The sequence below is a fragment of the Pistacia vera genome, unplaced genomic scaffold, assembly GCF_008641045.1.
Source record: "Pistacia vera cultivar Batoury unplaced genomic scaffold, PisVer_v2 Contig437, whole genome shotgun sequence".
In the NCBI taxonomy this organism is placed as follows: Eukaryota; Viridiplantae; Streptophyta; class Magnoliopsida; order Sapindales; family Anacardiaceae; genus Pistacia; species Pistacia vera.
The window spans coordinates 1,005,177-1,020,247 of NW_022196265.1; the positions used below are offsets into that span (position 1 = coordinate 1,005,177).

General features: G+C 33.9%; 2 protein-coding genes across 3 annotated transcripts; both read right to left on the bottom strand.

The window, feature by feature from the left end:
- Window positions 1-356: 356 nt before the first annotated feature.
- LOC116144079 (zinc finger CCCH domain-containing protein 48-like) lies at window positions 357-3,295 on the bottom strand. Its single transcript, XM_031429531.1, has 8 exons — window positions 3,286-3,295; window positions 3,026-3,224; window positions 2,597-2,774; window positions 2,385-2,486; window positions 1,974-2,123; window positions 1,342-1,521; window positions 810-907; window positions 357-711 (listed from the first exon to the last, which is right to left on the bottom strand). The coding sequence occupies exons 1-8, from the start codon at window positions 3,293-3,295 to the stop codon at window positions 561-563; spliced, it is 1,068 nt and encodes a 355-aa protein (XP_031285391.1). The 3' UTR covers window positions 357-560.
- Window positions 3,296-11,363: 8,068 nt separating this feature from the next.
- LOC116144031 (ATG8-interacting protein 1-like) lies at window positions 11,364-14,676 on the bottom strand. 2 transcript variants are annotated; one of them, XM_031429488.1, is made up of 3 exons: window positions 14,520-14,676; window positions 12,526-13,400; window positions 11,364-11,623 (listed from the first exon to the last, which is right to left on the bottom strand). In XM_031429488.1, the coding sequence occupies exons 2-3, from the start codon at window positions 13,378-13,380 to the stop codon at window positions 11,519-11,521; spliced, it is 960 nt and encodes a 319-aa protein (XP_031285348.1). In that variant the 5' UTR covers window positions 13,381-13,400; window positions 14,520-14,676; the 3' UTR covers window positions 11,364-11,518. The 2 variants fall into 2 exon arrangements, with proteins under 2 accessions (XP_031285348.1, XP_031285347.1); XM_031429487.1 differs by having other exon boundaries at window positions 11,364-11,626.
- Between the last annotated feature and the right edge of the window lie 395 nt (window positions 14,677-15,071).

Below are 15,071 nucleotides of genomic sequence, written 5' to 3' on the forward strand. Positions count from 1 at the left end.
GCGATTATTTAGCGTTAGTGTTACGTAACTCACCTTCTTTTCTCAACCCACAAGACTCATCCAATCAAATCGTGGTCTTTTTAAATATTAATAAATTAACCTTTGCTTGATTGGTTTTCTCTAGAGTGGTGGCCATTTACGTTGGGTTTGCAAGCGAAATTGGTTATCCTTTGAAATCTAAGATCCTCCAAACAGCGATCTAATTACGAGCGTCATAATTATTTTTTTATTTTATTTTATTTTTCCTCTTTTATCAGATTTTATCAGTCATTGTTTAATAGTTAATTAGTTATATGAGAGCCGATTGCATATAATCTTGACTAAACCATAGAGCTTCAACGCAATGAAACAGAAACGAAACACAAAGCAAAATCTACGAGAAATTTTATTCAGCATAAATAATAGAATTCTACCAAGACTTAAACAAGCTTTGCTGGGATCAAAAACCATATGTTATGCTGGTTTCAGATATGACCCCATGGTGGTGATCTCTACCCCCTCCTATATACAAAGCCGAAAAAGAATGATCCACAATTTACAAGGCAACTTCTTCGTACAAATTATAATCGCTCAGCCACACCACTCGACTTTGCCAACAACTTCCACACGCTTAACATCCCAGTTCCATCACCAGTGAAAAAGAGGCCATCAGGACCTATCTGAATTTCTCTCACTTCACGTTTTGAAAATATCCGGCCCCTTTCAGTGAACCTATACCAGGAAAGTTTGTTAAACAGGCATGCAGAAACCAAAGATATCTGTCAGCCAGTAGATTATTCTTATAAATTAAAGAAGAAGATGGCACTCACGATGGCAACTCATAGAGGCGAGTAGAATTGTCATTACAAGCACAAAGCAATACTGGTTGTCCATCTGCATCATTCATCCCAGAAAGCACAAGCACACCCTGTAACAAGCAAATTACAACAATAAAATCAATCAGTTCAAGCCCAGCATTCACAGTTAATCAACAGCACTTTTATGAGCCCATCAAAAAAATTGGGGGTTCGGTTCTGTACCAATCAAACGAGTTCAACTTAATCCAATCATAATCAAACTAAACATCAAAGCTATTCATGCATGGCCCAGATATGTCACATCTCACATGTGCATGCCACATTCACACAGAGAAGGTAGAAGCTGGATAATGGGAGGTGGTATATTTTTATTAAAATCCTAAATCTATCATGCATCACATATAATAGAGTTGGGATCAAATATACAAGGTGAAACAAAAGCAGAGGAACTAGAACAAAGGAGGCCACAGTTCAAGCACAAAAAGAAAATGCACATACAAGCAAAATCATATAGTACAAAAATAATTATAACTAAACCACATACGTGTTCTTCGTTATGAGTATAGGTTACTTCCAAGTTGCCTCCTTCTGCAGCAACCCAAACTTTTATCGTCCGGTCCAAAGAACAGGATAACAGATACTGATCCCAACATAGAAGAGACATTGGAGCATCAGTATGGCCGTCTAGTGTCATAACAGACTGTAAAGTATCAACGTCCCAAACCTAGTTTAAGAAAGAAAGAAGAGAAAGAAAGAGATTAGCACATCAGGAAATTCATAAACTGCACCAAACAGCAAAAATTTCTTAAAACTTCTAAATCAGGGTAAAATAATATATAAGTTAAAACAAAAGTTCAATATCAGATGCATATTAAAATAAGAATTAAATAGAACATATCAGCTTGCACAAATAATATATGCTCCAAAATGAAAGGAGTAAAAGCATCAGCCACCAAAACCAAAGGAAGAATCAATAACAAAAATAATAAATTAGCCCTATCAAAGACAATAAAAATAAATTAGTCAGTGAGTAAAAAGGCCAGTGTCACATAATATAGACTTCTCAAAGAAGAACACAGCCTTGGGTATTTAAGTTGTCCACCTTCCAATCACCAGTCATAATAGCAAAATGGATATCATAGCTACTAGAAGATATTCTTAAAACTGACAACTTACCCTTATTGTATTGTCCATGGAACCAGAGTACAGCATTTTGCCCCCAACAGTTAAACATGTCACAACGTGAGAGTGGCCTCTTAGAGATCCAGCCAGATGAAAAGGATTTTCAGATCCAGGACTACCTTTCCATGCCAAAATACCACCATCCTGAAAAACCCAATCAAGCAATTAACTCTCCAGACCAATTTAAAGACCAGAAAAGATGATGCACAAATTCAAATGACAAATGACGTAAACCTCTGCGATTTACATGTTAAACAAGGAGGATGTGTCCTATATAAAAAATATGGTGAATAAAGACATAAATAATATTTTTTTTCTTTCATAATATCAACAGCATTTGTATTAATAATAAAAAAAACTAAAACCATATCAATTGCAAAAAATAATCTGAATAGTTCAAGTTACCTGTGCCCCAGCAAACAACATTTCATTAGCAATAACCATGCAATAGACTTGGCCGACTGGTTCATTAAGGCTAAATTCAGCCGATGACTCAATGTTCCATGCCTATAAAATCACCAATAAACACAAAATCAGCTTTGAACTAAAAAGTTAAAGGATGGAACAGATTACAATAAAGGAAAACACAAAAAGGAGATATTTAGCTATAGGCTAACCTTAACAGCATTGGGCATGCCTATAAAGACCCATGGCCCCTCACAAATCAAACAGCCAACTTCATCACCCAGATTGATTACACCAGCACATTGACCAGTATGACAGTCCCAAAGTCTTACTATTCCATCTCTACTGCCTGAATAAAGCTTGTCTGACCCTAAAGGAAGGGCAATCCCACTGACAGCCTGTCATTGAACATTTAAACATTACATATGTTTTCTTAATATCATAATAAGTGAAAAAAGTGTAAAACCATGATAACAAAAAGTATTTGACAAGCCAAATATAAAACCAAATAAATGTTATCATAAACCATGCAAAGAACTGGTACACACTGTCAAATGCTCTCCTTCCCTCAAAGCCAAACAGAGTTAAAAAAAAAAAAAAAAAAAAAAAAAAAAAAAAAAAAGAACTGTAAAAACAGATACTGATCACAAGCATACTTCTTGTGCCAAAGCTTTGCTAGCATTGAGATCCCATTCCCGCAAAACCATGAATGTATAAACTGACAGTTATCACCTTTCACACAATTTCCAGATAGCCAGTGTTGACAGACCTTTGGTGGTGTCTTCAAAGTACTTATTTTGTCTCCTAACTCAACACTTCCAGTGAAGAAGCCAAGGCGTTCTTAGGTCTGTTATAATTGGGGATTTTCTGATTTGAATACGAGTTCCATCTTCTGACCCACTGGAAGTCATACATCTTCGGCTACTAAAGTTGGGTTCTTCCTTGGCCGGTTTTCAGGTAAATCACTTGAAGTTTCGGGTTAATAGTCGGGGTGGTGGTTATATGCAAAAACCTACAGGGGTTTCTATTGCACTTTCCAACCATATTGAATCTACATAATACGCCGCTGGCAGGCTGTCCTCCAACAAGTAAAGATGATCGTTCCCTTTGATATGAGAGTCCTCTTGATACCTTAACGTCCATACTATAATAAAGAAAGATATAGAGAGAGAATCAATGAACAGCATAGACATATTAACCGTTCCTTCAAAGACGACCCAAATCACAACGGTCCCATCGAAGATCCAAATGTCAAAAGCTAAACCCACAATCTCTGACTGTTGTATCAGTTGTAGGCAAGGAAATCTGAATTTTTCAAGGAACCAAGAAAAATAACAAACTATTTTAATACGGGAACGCATGGCGAAGAACCAGATTGCGTCGAATCCTTTGATGCTCCCATTCCAAGTAAGAAAAAAAAAAACCTTAACCTAACCTATCCAAAACAGTAAAATTAAATCTAAATCCACAGTAATCGAAATCTTGAAGAATGAGCGAAAGTGATCTTGATATTCCCCATATTTAAAAGTTCATTCTCCGATCCTTAACCAACCGCAACATCATCAACATGAAACTTTAAAACTAAACCTATGAGAAAGAATAATAAAAAGAGAACCCTAATATGCGTCCAAGTATATAAAAAATCGGATCTGATCATCATGAACTTGGAGATTATAGCTTTTTCGAAGTCCATTCTATAAATAAACCCAAAGAATAACAGCACAGCCTTGATTCAGAGAGAGATATCGCAGCAAACCTGAGATTCCAAGAAGTCGAACTCTGGGAATATCGATAATAGAGGATTCACGAACAAAGTCGAGAAGGATTTAGAAAGCGAAAAGTGGATTATGAGAGAATTGGTGTTATGATCTCGGAAAAATTCTTTGAACAAGTCTCCTTGTTTATGCGATCATATATATATATATATAGACACGTATGTCGCGTTGCTTTTACGAATTCCGTGCGGAATAAGAAAACGATTAACACTTCATCCAACCAATGTCCGCCAAGTGGAACAATCAGTACTTAACGCGTGTCAGATATTTTAGGGCATGTTTGGCTTATTATTTTTACCCATATTTTCAATCCTATTCTCCAAATAATGTTTGACACATTATTTCAAAAATATTATCCTATTTTTTAAATACTTTTAGACCCTATAAGGTTATTAATTTCATTAAATACACCCTGAAAAAAAAGTTTAAAAATTAGCAAAAACACTCCCATAACCCATACTTGCCAGATTTCGACAACCACTATCGTTGGTAGTCAGAATCTGTATAACGGCCTATCTGCCAACCATAAATGGCCGGAAGTTCAACGATATGGCCTTTTTCGGCCAGATCCACCACGGATCTGGCCGTAACGACGGCCATATCTTTGGCCGTTGTTTTGGCCTTTTCCGGCTGTGGATCTAGTCGGAAAAGGCCATAACAACGCATTACGATACAAATCCGACCGATCTGTGTAGTAACGTGATTTTCCGGCCAGATTCTGACGATAGTGGCCGGAATCTGACACTGCAGGTAGTGAGAGTGTTTTTGTCATTTTATACATTAAGGTGTTTAATTAAATTAGCAAACATAGGGGTTTTTTTATAAATTTTTAAATTTTACCTCGTAATACTCCCCTATCCAACTACCTAATATTATTTCTAAAATCCTATCCAAAATAATAAACCAAACGCACCCTTAATTTCCGTTTGTGTGGCGATATTTTTCCTTTCACAATTATCCTATTCTTCTTTAAATTCTCAAAATCAACATAAAAGATGATCTTCTTAGTTTTCAATTTTAATAGGATTGGAAAAGGAAATAGGCCTTCTCTGTGACAAAACATATGCTTGAACATAGGAATTAGATTTCAAAAAGTTCCAATTAGTTAATCTTGTAAAATTCGGAAGGAATTAATTAATTATATAGAGATGTGAAACGGTGAAAGACCAGTACTTCTCATGGATCACAATTCATATCACATGGCTTAATTTTAGGTTGCCTGGTATTATATGGTTTGTCCATTTTTTTAGCAAATTTCAGATTTTGGCTGAACTTGTCAGGATAAGTTGATGGTATATATAATTAAAATCATAAACTTTGTTGAAAATTGATTAAAATATACTGTTTCAGCATTCAGGGTTGTTTATGTCGTATCTATGCAAGCATGTTGATAATTGATAAATATGTATAATTTTAAATATTATTTGTATAAATTTAAAACAAAATAAGTATAAAATGTAAATTTAGTTTCAAACAACCCCACTATTTTGTTTTATCTTAAAAATTTGGTATTAGAATTTAGAAATAAGGGTTGTCTGCACCGTATCTATGTAAGCATGTTGATAATAGACAAATATACAGAATTTTAAATGTTATATGTATAAACTTAAAGAAAAATAAGTGTGTAAAATGTAAATTTAATTACAAATGATTGTTCCTTATTTATGAATGGTCATTCTTTTAGTTGTTTCTTCATAAGAAACGATAATTCCTTTCGTGAGGAACGACCATTCTTTCATAAAGAACAATCATTCTTTATGTAAGGAACGATAATTCTTTCATAAATAACTGTTGTTACCTATGAAGGAATGACCGTTTTTTTGGTTTAGTTAAAATTATTTTGACGTGACAACGCTAATTCAAATGTCACGTAATTGGATTGTAAGAGAAGTTTGTGAGAAACAGATTATTGATGTAACATTACTCTACCTTATAATGGTTGTATGAACAATTGACTAATCAAAAGATGTCACGTCAAAGCTCGGGTGCTAGTTTACAACTTTATAAATTAGATCGTGTCATAGATATATAGGAGTAAATCAGGAGAAGAAAAAAAACTTTGTAATTTCAATTGGACATACAATAAACCAATAGAAAGAAAAAAAAAATTATTCATAATTGATTGTACATACAATCATCAATCAATTTTATTTAACTTTTTTCTTGGTCGTCAGTTTATACAACCGAAGAAACCAAATATACAATTAATAAATAATGAAAATTGAAAACTAAAAACAAATACTGTATGTTGAAAACATGAGCAAATAGCATAATGAAAAAAGAGAAAATGGCAATGTTGTAATAAAATATAGCAAATATGGTTTAAAAATAGGATGAGGAGTAAAGATGAATACGTGTCATTACATTAAAGAGACAATGAGAGAGGGAGTGATAGGCTCAATTGTCTGGATCATTACATGTGAACCCTACAGGTTTCAGATGAATACATTTTATCACACTCTCATTTCGAGGAGATTGTATTGTCTAAATGAAAACCCACAAAACACAAAAGACTAAGCCAGTTTGAACCCTAGATAATCCACAAACGCTGCTACTCAAATGGCCTCCAAAACCTTTCTTCGTCGTTGTTATTCTTCTTCTGAAAGGGTTACTGAAACCAAAATCTCATCTTTATTGACAAAATCATGTAAAGTGACTACAACTATACCAAAAGATTCAGTACACGTTGAAGAGGTAGCGAGGCTTGATAAATTCCTTCAAAAAGATTGTAAAGAAGGTACCATCACTCTTGATGAAGCACGCTATTTCTTTTGTTTAATGACTCATATGCAACCCAAACCACCGATTTCTTCATTCAACCAGTTGTTTGCAGCTCTTGCTAAGAAAAAGTTTTATGAAGAAGTTATTTTGCTGTACAAGAGAGTAGGTTCAATTGGGTTGTTGCCGGATTTTATTACTTTGAATATTTTAATTAATTGTTTTTGTAATGTGGGTAGAGTATGTGATGGTTTTGTTGTTTTTGGGAGGATTTTGAGGTGGGGTTTGAGCCCAAATGTTGTGACTTTGACTTCTTTGATTAAAGGATTGTGTTGGGAAAATAGGATTTCGGAGGCTACGAGGTTGTACAAGAAAATGGCTATGTTTGGGGTTATGCCTAACGCGATTACGTATGTGACTTTGATTAACGGGTTGTGTCAGACAGGGAAGGTAGAGGAAGCTAATGGGTTGATGGAATTGATGATTCAAAGAGGTTTGCAGCCTAATGTGGTGACATTTAATACAATGATAAATGGGCTTTGCAGGGAGGGGAAGATGGAGGAAGCTAATAGGTTGCCGGAATTGATGAGTCAAAGAGGTTTGCAGCCTGATGTGGTGACGTTTAATACAATGATAAGTGGGCTTTGCAAGGTGGGGAAGATGGAGGAAGCTAATGGGTTGTTTGAATTGATGAATCAAAGAGGGTTGCAACCTGATGTGGTGACGTTTACTACAATGATAAGTGGGCTTTGCAAGGAGGGGAAGATGGAGGAAGCTAATGGGTTGATGGAATTGATGAGTCAAAGAGGTTTGCAGCCTAATGTGGTGACGTTCACTACAATGATAAGTGGGCTTTGCAAGGTGGGGAAGATGAAGGAAGCCAATTGGTTGTTTGAATTGATGAATCAAAGAGGTTTGCAGCCTGATGTGGTGGCGTTCGCTACAATGATAAGTGGGCTTCGCGAGGTGGGGAAGATGAAGGAAGCTAATGGGTTGTTGAAATTGATGCGTCAAAGAGGTTTATCAAGAATGTCCATCAATCAAACGAAAAATGCAACACTAGAACTAATTACTAATTACTGTTCCAAGAGTTGATTTCTAAGGATTTGATCTCAATTTCACTGAAGCTTTTGTTTATACGATTTCTGGTGTGAAGCATCTAAGCGGGGTGTTTTAGTTGATGAAATGGCGGTCGTCGTGAAGAGACTAGGAGATATATCTTGAGGAGAAGAAGTGTTTTAGGCTGAAGTGAGTACAATTTAGAAATGTATTAAAGGAAGAGCGTAATGTTTATGCAACGTTTAGAAAAATGATTTTGTGTTTTCTATTGGTTTGTGAGCGGACAATAGACCATTCTAAATGAAGAAGAAGGTGTTTAAGGGTTGTTTTGTATTTGCATAATATAGTTTGTGTTAGTAAGCAGAACCATGAAAGTCAGCTAAATTTGAGGATGAATAAAAAAGTTTAATGAACTGTTAGCATAACCTTAAACATTATATTATTGCAAAGGTGGTAAACATTATATCCAAGTTTAAAAATTATTAAGAAGAAACTGAAAAGATCACAAGATACAAGACAGTTTAGATTATGAAATGATGACTAATAGATTTGATATAACATTATGGCAAGGTTCTTTCTCTCATTTTTTAGTCTTAATAGTAAATAACACTGGCAAAGTTAATTATCAAACATTTCAGATTGACATATGCTCAAATACAAAACCAGATTCAGCTTAATTTGTCAAGTTACAATAAAGATCAAATGCTAGAGAGATTAGTATCTTCAGAAAACTCATCTAAAAGTTTGAGGAGACTAAGTATTATCTCTTCAGTCAGATAAGGCTTATTTTCAGACTGGAAACAGTTATCTGCAGCTGCCAGGTCTACAATCAAACGAAAAAAACACCTAGCAAAAAAAGTAGTTTGTTCTTCATCGTATCATAAACATATGATCTATCCAAACGGCTGCAGAAATAGCTATCCATGTTAGGCACAAAACCCAGCACACCCTCTGAATAATTTTAGCTAAATATAATCCCCATAGTTTTAAAAATAACAAAATCGACCCTAGAAAGTTGAAAGTACAGACATATAATAAGAGTAATTCTCCTAAAACTGATGGGGTTTATTAAACGATCCATAGCCACATCTCAAAAATCAATAAAACCCTTAAAAGTTAAAAACTAATACAGACTGCCCCAGAAGGCAAAAAGTACAAATATTTCACATTTCATTCAGCAACCACCAATGCCAAGGAATTCAGTTAAATAACTCGTTCAACACACACACGTGGGCTTAGACCATCTCCACCACAAACACCAAATTGGTGTAAGTTTCACGTCAAATTAGTGTGATTTTTAGTGTATTTCACTATTGCATCTCCAACTCATTGCATTAAATATTACACCAAAAAGAATATTCTTTTTCTTTTTCTTTCTATTAATAACTAACAATTAATCTATTTCACTAATTATTTTTGTATATATTAATTAAATATTATGAATGATATTTTTATTAAATAATAATTACTTTGAAAATTATACTAATTTAATAAAATTAGGCATTTATTTAATCAAATAAACATTACATTTAATATAAAAAAACATTACATTTAATATAAAATGCGACAAAAAAAAGAAGAAGACAAAATTGGCTTTGGCAGAATATCGAGAAATAACAAAATTTTATTCAAAGATTTGAATTCCATAACCGATCCAAACCTACGTGAGTTTTTTCAAAATGAGCAATCAAGAATTATGCAAAAAAGAATTCAACAACAATGTCAAGGATCTTAAAATAGCTCTAATTCTTTCCAATATTTTGATGATCTTAGAGGATCCGGAACTAATTTATCGGAATACTAAGGCTCCGTTTGGTTCACAATTTTGTGTTTTTGGGAAAAGTTTTTTGAAAAAAGTTAAAAAAAAAGTTGAATTGGGCGGGTATTACGATGTAGGATTTACAAATTATAAAATACCCCCTATGTTTATTTTTTTACAAAACACCCCTTATAATAAAATATTAAAAGTTAACAAAAACACCCCCAATCCACCCTCAAATACTGACAGCCAGCCACCACCGCCGGAGGGTGGCCGGAGTCGCCGTAACAAAAACATTAAAAATATTTAGGGGTATTTAATTGAATTAACAAATTTAGGGGATTTAAAAAATATTGAATAAAGTTGAATAATATTATAAGTTTTTGGGTATTTTACTGTTTAACTTTTTTGGGAATACTAAAAGTAGTATTCCCAAAATCCAACCAAACGAAGCCTAAATTATTATTTTAGTTTATATTGTATTTTCTTTTAATTTTGATGTTCTTAAATTAGTGTTAATTTTTATTTTGAGTTATTATAGTTTAATATTTGTATTAAATAAAGTTTTGTTTTTAATTTTTCATCATTTTTTGAATTATATAATTATTATGAATTTATTATTATAAATATTAATATAAATAATAATCAAATTAACATAAATACAAATAACAAAAATAAGAAAATGAAATATATTTTATAGTAGATAAATAGTGTCACACCCAATTGGTGTGAATGAACAGTATTATACCAAATTTGACGCAACAACTATTTACTTATATCAATTTAGTATAGGTTTTAGTGTTGGGTTAGAGTATATTTTTCACACACACCAAAATGGCAGTTAGGTTGGAGATGCCCTCTGCTGCCATCAGGGACAAGCATAGGATAGGAGGTCGCCTCCATTGGGCAAAGCAATTTGATAAATCTTCACTTTATCATTGAATTCTTCTCTTAAAGTACTCTTTCTGAAACGGTAAGAAAGATGCATGCATTAACATAAACCAAAATAGTGAGGCATTTTATAAGGTAAATAGGGAGCAATTGGGATAGCAAATTGGGTATTGTAATATTTGAAGGAAATACCGTTTTTCTTGTTTATTTGCACGTCAATTGGATGCTGGTGAGTTTCGAGTACAGAAAAAAAATTTAGTGTCAACTTTTTTTTATTTTTTTTTATAACTAAGATGTCCAAATCAACTTATGCGCAATCTCAACAAATCCTCAAAATTTATTAAATATCCTACAAACCCAATGAATCAGATAAATCATAATTATACATTGAGGTAGATGACTCTAAAATTTGAACTTAAAAAATCAAGGAAGTGGGCATACCTCTTTTGCCACTAAGCCAACCCCTTGAGGTAATAGAGAAAAAAAAAATTAGTGTCAAGACATGATTTCGTCATTGTTTTCTGCCCGTTTCCATACATACATGCTCTCGACTGTACAATTTTCAGGAATATTAACATTGACGCCAGCGCACTCGACAAGCACCACAATATTAGGTATGCAAATCAAATCCTGAGGAAACAGCATACATTGCTGTATGCCAGAACCATTTTTAAAATTGTTACAGGTTACTGAACCCAACAATACACAATGCAGCAATAGTTGGTTCATTTGCTTCTTAGGTTTCGTGACCTACATAGCATAAGTTAACCATAATAATAATAGAACACAACAGCGATAACAGCATAACATTATCAAACTTTTGACATGTAGCTAAGTGTAACTTTTTCATGAGAATGAGTGAACCACACAGCAAACTACCGTATTAACAACCTGACACAACCCATCTCTCATTTCCATTTTTCGTCATCATCTCAGTTAACATTTGAAGAGCTGCTCCTGATAAAAGAACCACGGCGGTGACCACCCACAATGGCATCTTTAAGGCGAGATATGGGACCAAGCATCCTGCTAGCCTTCTGCTGATATGGTGATTAAAAATAAAGTCAATTAGATAATAAAAAGGTGATGGAAGATGCAATACTGGTTATCCACCTTATTGGCATCGCAAACATTCTAAAGGATATGAGTACCAGACTTTCAATTATAATAGCTCAGATACATAAATGAGCTGCTGACCACATGGACAGTAATGATATGTTTGCTTAGAAGCTTTAATCAATCCTGATGTTTGATATATATCAGAATTTAGCTGGCTACATATGCTCCAGAACTAGGAGTACTTCTCACAAAATTAACTAAAAAACCCCTAACCAGAAGGTAGAAAACATGAGTGTGCATGATTATCATCAGAAATTAGCAATGAGCTTTTGAAGTTAAGAAGCATTATCAGGTGGGGTTTAAAACATCAAAGTAAACATCAAAACAAAAGAGCAAGATTCTAATATTCTTAGTGAAGAAACCAAGTTAAGCTGGAACTTTGAGGATCAGCGCTAAATCATGGATATACTTGGGTGAAGCTCAGTGACACAGAAACTCAATTAATAAAAAAACATGTAGAAGGATGCTAGTAAATAATCAAAAACAAATTTCTACCAGTGGACCACTGTGTAATCATCACTCAGCACATGCTGAAGCACGCTTTTATTTTTCCAGTCAAATAGAAAAGAAAATAATATCTGGAAATTCTAAACTCCCGAATTCACAATTAAATGTGTACCACGCAAGCATGCTGGTTGTATTAACATATTAACTAATAATATAGAGATATATCCACTCCTCCCACGGCATTGCAATGCAAATAGAGAAAAAGGAGAAAAGAAAAACACCAAAAAAACTTATTTGTACAACCAAAATACTATACATTAGACTGTTTACTCAAAGCAATTATTTTTTAAGGGGAGAGCAGCAATCCACATACCTCATCACTGATGCTAAGCTGCCACTTCAGCTGCAAAGCTTGCCACCTTTCTTGCTGCCAACGCTGCCCAATAAGTACAAGACCCATGACAGCTGCTGCAATGAAAATGGACCAGAGAGCATTTGCTTCTTTTGCATGAGCATACAAGGAACTTGCCCTTCTCTTCCACCATGCTTCACAAGGAAGGTCAGATGCAGCACATTTACCATCTTTTGTGGGTTTCAGGGCTTTTGATGCATCTGCAGGAAGATCAATGCCTGGCTCGGAATGTTCAGTTTGTTCAGTTTCTACGTTCTCATCATACGTAGTTGATCCACCGAACACTGCTTCACTATGAAATGAACCAAATGTAGCTGCACTACAAATACTCCCTTCTTTATCACTCAAATTTAATCCGGGTAGAGTTGTCCCTTCTTCAAACTCTGTGCCAGGAATGGATAGCCTGTTACCCTTCTCATCCAAAAACTGTATTCCTGGAAACTCATTATGTACACTTAACCTTTTAAGAGTCCAATTTTCGTCATCATCTTTTCCACTGGATCTACCCCCTTCTTCAGCTCCAACCTCAGTAACCACATCCTTGCCAACAGGCTCATTACAAATCTCACTCTTAGCAGATCCAGGTTCCAGAGGCAGATTTTCATGTTCACTGGGTGGAAAGACAAAGTGCCCAGACATGAACAATGCATGAGAAACTTCTGCTTCAATCTCCTCATTGGCATCACCCTTGTCATCATTCTTTAGTTCAACATTTTCGGGACCAGGTGCAGCAGCATATGCAGATGCTGTAAGTGATACAACTTCCCATTCATTCCCACGAGAAGTATTCTCTGGACCCTCCTCATTATCAGCCATCCTCCAAAATTTATAGTATTCTATCATTTTTATGCATCAAAATAACAAAAAATGAGTAAATAATAAACATTTAGGGTGAGAAAATTTTTGGATGCTTTCAAACACCGTATGAAGAGACAAAACTTAATCATGATTCCACTATACTACCTTGCTCTTTCGCTCAATATTGGGTCAACAAAGATCTTGCTAAAATGCAGAAAATATAGTCCTTCACTACATCTCAAAATTTATACTACTACGGGTACGGGGGTGATATATAAGGATCAAATAAAAAATTATTAGATTTCTTAGGGCAACTAGGATGATCCATAACTATCACATAAACCATTACCAGATCTATTTGACAAAATCTGAAAAAAATATATCTTGTATATGAAATAAACAATACTTATTCCTTGAAATCACATAAAAACTTGGCAATTGTCCATCATTGCTACAAAATTTGATAAAAGGAAATAAAAATAACATGTCGAAATTTATCTGCTTAACATCCAGAAATAAACAGAGAATTAAGTAAAATTGTCTTATTTCCTATGCCCTTTCTCGTCTCTCAGTCACGAATCCTTGCATGCGCAGACACACACAAAACTAAATTCCAAATTACTTCTTCCCTTAAACTGAAACATTTCTATCCCTTATAATATGACAATCAAGGAAGTTTAATCCCATCTGAAAATATTTATCAATACCCAATCGCTTAATCTAGTCTCATGCTATCAATTAACTTCTTAACAAAACATACGATTATTTTGTAATGAATCCATCGGAAAAAATAAACTAATCACTATCGAAAAAGAAAAAAAGTTAGATTTCATATACGGTTGTTTACATACAGGTAGTAGACTTTAATTGATAGCATCGGACCGGATTAATCGATTGATGTTCTTGGTTTTGACAAAGATGTTTTCCGAAGGGATAAGTACTTAAATGTTTGTGTTAAAATTAAGGTTAAATTTCATAAATTGGATAAAAAAAAAAAAAAAAAAAAAAACCTGTAAACTTAACCGAAAGAATGAAAAAACCTATGTCAAAGGATATATAAAGTCGGATCTGATCAACATGATCTTGGTGATGATAATTTCTCCGATATCCATTAATGGCTAACAACAAAAAAGAAACCCTAAGTAACAACAACTTACCCTCGATTGATATAGAGATACTGAAAAACTGAAATACCAGCCGCGAAGCTCTGATTTAGGAGAATTGTTGATTCATCGAACCAAATCGAGGTCGTCGTTTGATAAAAGATAGATAGAAATGATTGATTGTGACAAGAGAAAGGGGTAGAGTATTCTCAAAGAATTCTTAAATCGATCTGTTTATGCGAGAGAGAATCTATATAGAAATTGCTTTCCCCGTATTCTCTGTGCAAATAGGACATGATTACTACACTAATCAGCCATTAGATGTCTGCCATCTGGAATAGAAAACACGATTAACCCGCGTCCATAACGTTTAAATGTATACTTCGTGTACACAAAAAGTGATTTTGTTGACGGTTATTGTTGTGTTTTATTTATGCACTAGACATTTTTTAAATAGGTTATAAATAAATTTATTCTAATAAAATAAATTAATTAGATACGTAATAATTATTAAAATATATAAAATTCAAAATAAATGTAAATTTTATATAGATATAAAGTTGTGTTAAGATAAAATTAATAATTATACCTATATAATTATTAATA

What these genes read in the sequence shown, in the direction of transcription:
- LOC116144079 (XM_031429531.1), bottom strand. An exon ending in ATACTCATAACGAAGAACAC is followed by an intron (nt 908 to 1,341) that starts GTATGTGGTTTA and finishes TGCTTGTTACAG; the next exon opens with GGTGTGCTTGTGCTTTCTGG. An exon ending in CGCCTCTATGAGTTGCCATC is followed by an intron (nt 712 to 809) that starts GTGAGTGCCATC and finishes TTCCTGGTATAG; the next exon opens with GTTCACTGAAAGGGGCCGGA.
- LOC116144031 (XM_031429487.1), bottom strand. Translation starts at nt 13,380, where the DNA reads ATGGCTGATAATGAGGAGGGTCCAGAGAATACTTCTCGTGGGAATGAA. An exon ending in AGCTTAGCATCAGTGATGAG is followed by an intron (nt 11,627 to 12,525) that starts GTATGTGGATTG and finishes TCACCATATCAG; the next exon opens with CAGAAGGCTAGCAGGATGCT.